This window comes from Corvus brachyrhynchos, unplaced genomic scaffold, assembly GCF_000691975.1.
Source record: "Corvus brachyrhynchos isolate BGI_N302 unplaced genomic scaffold, ASM69197v1 scaffold1, whole genome shotgun sequence".
In the NCBI taxonomy this organism is placed as follows: Eukaryota; Metazoa; Chordata; class Aves; order Passeriformes; family Corvidae; genus Corvus; species Corvus brachyrhynchos.
The window spans coordinates 12,203,073-12,208,219 of NW_008237222.1; the positions used below are offsets into that span (position 1 = coordinate 12,203,073).

The window sequence follows — 5,147 nt, forward strand, 5'->3', positions numbered from 1 at the left end:
GCTGCTGCCAAGGATTTAACCAGAGGAAAGATAAACATGTGTTGTTCTTGGCAAATGGCCACCTTCTGTCAGTGAAAACTTTGGGGTCTGTGCACCATGCTCCAGCATGTAGTTAGGCTGACGTCCTCATCTCTTCCCTTCCTTCTGCATCCTGCACTGCATCCCTGTTTGAACTTAGATGTCTTTGTTTTGTTTTTTTTCCATTCTTGCTCATATAAGGAGATGTGTTGCATAACAGATACAAGATTGTTTAGCCCAGTCCTTCCCCTTTGGAAAAATGAGAATCTTAACATCATTGATCTGCAAAGGTCAAGCCACCCAGTTTTCTTCAAATCTAACTGCTAGAGCTCTAGAGGTGCCAAGAGTTCTAGGGGTGTGGCATGAATGGTGGAGTTTGCAAGGGAATTTCCACAGTAACAAGCTTACAAAGCTGGCACGTGTGCTTTTGTTTTCCATAAAGCACCTCAAAGGTCACATCAGTGGAGTACAGGCTGGTTACAACTGTGGCAATTCCTGTATCGGTCACGGATCAGGAAGCATCTGATAGCAGAGACTGAAACTCAGAGAATGGCCTGTTTGTGGTCAAGGACACACAAGGGACGTGTAAATACAGCTCCCCTTACTTGTATTCCTTTGGGTCTCTGTGTGAAGTTAGGACGCCTTGCTAAGTTTGATGGCTAAAGGAGAGACCTCTACCTACCGTCAATTCTATAGCAACTGTGGGCAATAAAACTGAAGTGGAACAGCTACAGTGTGGAATTTGGGGTGGCTGCTCACACTGGATAATGTTTATAGTTAGAGCTTTACCTCTAAAAATATTACTGTATGTAGGCATCGTTGTCTCCTGTTCCACATCATGTGGACTTCAGAGTCTGGCAGAGCTTTGGCTTCCTCTCTGCAGGGATGTAGCTAAACATCCTGTCACTCAAAACAATGGCACTTAAACCTGCAACAAACATTCCTGACTTTCTATTAGGCCTTCCATCAGCAATGCTTTGTGTTTATGGTATAATTATTTCATGCTTTCAAACTTCAGTATACTGCACTTTTAGTCCAGTAGTGCAGCTGGAGTAGAGAGATTTTTGACAATGAAACTTCCTTCCTAAAATTGGTCAGTCTGTAGTGAAGCATGATGAAAGGTGAAAATTATTCCAGTACATTGATTATAGTATTTACTCTCAGCAATTGTTCTAACAGATGTGTTTTCCTCCCTAGTTAAATGGGTTGGAGTTGGGAAATCAAGAGAGTCGATGATCCAGCTGTTTTAAACAAAAGAAGAACTTCAGTGATGAGAAGCACAACTTGGTGTTCATCAGTTCCTTACTGCTTTCTCTTTAAATGGAAATGCTATTTAAAACAAGCAATTTCTTCTAGGAATTAAATAGAAACACAACATATATTCTGTATTGTAACATTTTATTTAAGTTCTCAGTAAATTCAGTGTAAAATCCCCTTGATGTCCGTCGTCAAAAAAAGTCCAAAAAAGTGTTCCTAACAAAATAGGGAAATAATTTTTTTTCAATTGATCCATGTTGCTATTTGAAAGTACTTTACATCTATGTAGTATTTCTTCTTGTTGAAACCAATATTAAGCCTTTTCCAGTAATTACTGGATAACTTTGGAATTGCAAAGCTTGGATTTTTTCCTTCAAATCTTAAAATATCTGTGTATCTGGGTTGGCAGTACTAGGACAGATATTGTGCACTGAAATTGGTTGAATTTAAAGATTTTCAGTTTATAAAATACAGCAAAGTTAGATGGGTATTTTTGACTGCACAAAGCATAGCAAACACAATTATGTATAAATTTTATGTAACATTTTTAACAGCCTACTAAAATGAATGGAGAGCAGCTAAAATGTATTTATCACAAAGCCTATCCTAGTAACTGAGATAACATCTGTAAAGGGGCCAAACTGGACAAAGCTGACCTGTGTAATAATTCTTTGAACTGTGGTGTGTACTAACAGGCTGGAGGCTGTCAGGGGTGCAGCCTTTCTTTTATGCAGTAGGGGAAGGAGTGAGGGAAGGTGAAGAGTCTCCTCAGGGTACAAAACACATGAGCAGAGTGGAGCTGAGACAGCATGCTGCATTTTCTCCATGAACCTGGGACATTTCTTCCTGCTAGTCCTGTGACTGTAGTTTCCCAAGTTCTACTGTAGTACTCTGTTGAGGAACTTGAGACTTGTGGCTCTGTAAGGCACTCGCTTCCACAGCTCATAGGTTTCCAAGAATAAATCAATGCATGACTCAATGATGACTGGTGCAGTATTTACACCCCTCACACATTTTGACCTTCCTCAGCAAAATGTAATGCCTATTTATAAAAGGGCATGACACGTGGCAGCCAGAGTTGGGAGATGGAGAAGCTGTGGAGAGGTCCCAGAATCTTCAAGAATGTACTTGGAGTTCTTTGTGGATCTTCTAATTTATAATGGTTATGCATCAAGAGCTCTCAAAAAAGGCCGACCTTTTTCGAGAAAGATAATAAGGAAAGATAAAAAAGATAATAAGAAAGATAAAAAAGAGGAAAAAGATAATTCTAGAGATGGAGTTATTCCTTAACTGCGATATTCTCCAAGTAGATGTTCCTGTTTTATATGTCTCAGAGAGCTGTAGCAGTATTTTTGTATCATTCCCATGGGCTGTGGAAATGGCATCACATCCTCAGTGATGCCATTATGTACTGTGTAAAAATAGCCCTTTTCTGATATGGTAACTCCAAGGGTACAAAACGATGACACTTGGCATTAGAAATGGGGAAAAAAGGAAAACCTGTCAGGAGGATCTTGTGCCATACTCATCCCCTTTGTCTCATCTCACTCAATATCAAATAGCAGATAATGTTCAAAGCCATATGTGTCAAGAAACACTTTTAAAAGTACCAGTGCAAAGCACTAAATGTAAGTCTTTATGGATTGCTGCTTGTAAGGCAGAATTCTTACACCATCCATCTCTGGTGCAGTCTCTCCATGCCCCAGTTCATTATAGAGTCTGGCTTAATGCACAAGCAAATACCCTTTTTCTCTAGAAAAAAAAAAAAAAATTTAAAAAAAAGAGAGCCCAAAGCTGTGAATCTTTACTTCTGTTTTAACTCCTTTGTCCGTCTTTGACAAATTGTTTAGTCTCACTGCTGCTGGTTTTGCTATCTGTAAAATGGCAATTAGGAATACATCCTCACCTCTTCAACACTGCCTTTTGGAGTTCCCTGGGTCAAGCCCTGCAGTCCTTGATCTGAATTGAGGAGGAAGCTCTCCCCATGGTATTTGTTGGTGTTGTGATGAAAGACCAATGAGATTTCTGACCTTATTTAATGATTGTGAAGCACTTCTGAAAGGTACTTGGAAAGTGCTAATTATCACAAGCACTGTGAAGTGTGCCTCATTTATATGAGACACTTTAAGCATAAAGATGCTTGGAGATACAGTAAGTTTTGTTTTCACATGGCTTAACCTTGTGACATTTGCCCTCTGAGTGATCTAGAGCTGTTCCTTTTCTTGGCCCCATCTTCCTCCATGTGTTTGTGCCTGGAGGTGGCCACTATATTTAAGCTTTGGCTGATTTATAGGCAAAGTCCACAGTGACCAACAAGCCACTTGGTGTGCTGCATAACTGGATTAAATTAACAAATCTAAACTGAGTACTTAGCATATTGAAGACAAAAGCTTTTATACCTTAATTTTCACAGGATTACTTTCCACCTAATCTTTTTATTTTCCATTTTTTCCATTAAGTATCCATTAAATCCACATGGCCCGTCTTTGCGTTCAAGGATTCATCAAAAAGCCCAGTGATGTTGTCAGTGAGCATGATGTAATAGGCAATTATCCTATGACTTACTCTGTTACCATAAAAATAATGCATTTCATTTCATAGCATGGATATTTTAAATGAAAGTTTTACTCCAATTAGATTTTATATGTGCTGACATTGAGTTAAATGTGAGTAAGTTCAGGCTTTTACCAAAAAGCTCTTTAATCTACTGAGAGACACAGTGCTTAATAAGAACATTTTAATGTAAAGTTCCTTTAATTTTGGCTGTTTTCCATGTATATTATTTTGTATTGTTTGGAATTTCATTTAATAACAATTACTGTGATGAATTTAAGTACTTCTTTCTCCCCAGCCAAATTCAATAATAATGGCTAAAACTGGTTGATGCATCATCCTGTTTGATATCTGGATGGAAGAATAAGGGTAAACGTTTACTGAAAAGCTGTAATTTGTAGTAAAGATTATAGTTTTTTTAAGTAGCAATTATAGATTCACTCCTGCACAGAAAGTTTTGAGATATTTTCTGACACTAACCCTTACAATATGGCCTTCTTAGTCAGATATATGCTTCCTAACGCAGTCAGGATAGGATTTTGAAGCTTTTGTAATTTTTTAATTTGGCTATATATGGTCTTACAGTTCTGGCATAATGCACTTTATAACAGGAAAGAAAATTAAGCATTTCCATAGTAATGTGCAATCTATACTTACACCTTATGCAGATTTTTTTCAGATGATTTTTGATCCACACCCGTTTATTTTGTCCTTGAAGATGTATTAAAACAGATTTAAAGTAACAGTGCTTGGTCTCTATTTCTCTTATTTTTTAACAAAATAAACTTCATTCAAAAACCTGGTTTAATATTTCATGAATTTTAGAAAATAAGTAGCAGCATTAGTGAACGAATGTATGTTTCCTCTCAGTCTACAGATTTTCAGTGTTTGGCGTTTTTTCACAAAGTCCACAAACTTTGTCTCCCTTTCCCATTTACAAACTCTGAGCATGGATCTACCTTTACCACTGAGCTTCGTGGTTAGTCATCTTTAGTTAGCTCACCTGAGTGACCAATGGTTTTATGCAGGAAAAATACATTTTCCAATTTATGCAAAAATTCTTGCAATAAAAGCTGGCTCAGAACAACTGATGTGAACTCCATGAAGCTCCTTATCAGCAGCACTGTGAGAGAAAGCAAAGGTCGATATTGTCACAGATAAACAATTAACACCTCTATAATTGAGAGGGCTTTCAGATAAGTACTGTTAGGGCTTCCAGAAGCCTCCACAGAGACCGCTCCTTTTCTCATCTGTTTCAGGAGCCAGAAACAGCAAGTAAGTGACCTGTCCAGTAAATGACAGCAGGTCAATGCCTCACA

The 5,147-nt window shown here is 38.0% G+C and overlaps 1 protein-coding gene across 1 annotated transcript in view; it reads left to right on the forward strand.

The window, feature by feature from the left end:
* Nucleotides 1-4,576, forward strand: part of ADSSL1 (adenylosuccinate synthase like 1) — a 17,874-nt gene extending 13,298 nt beyond the window's left edge. The window contains exon 12 of the mRNA XM_017729151.1: nucleotides 1,216-4,576. Within this exon, the coding sequence (XP_017584640.1) occupies nucleotides 1,216-1,268 (53 nt within the window). The 3' untranslated portion in view covers nucleotides 1,269-4,576. The remainder of the gene's footprint in view (nucleotides 1-1,215) is intronic.
* The last annotated feature ends 571 nt before the right edge of the window (nucleotides 4,577-5,147 follow it).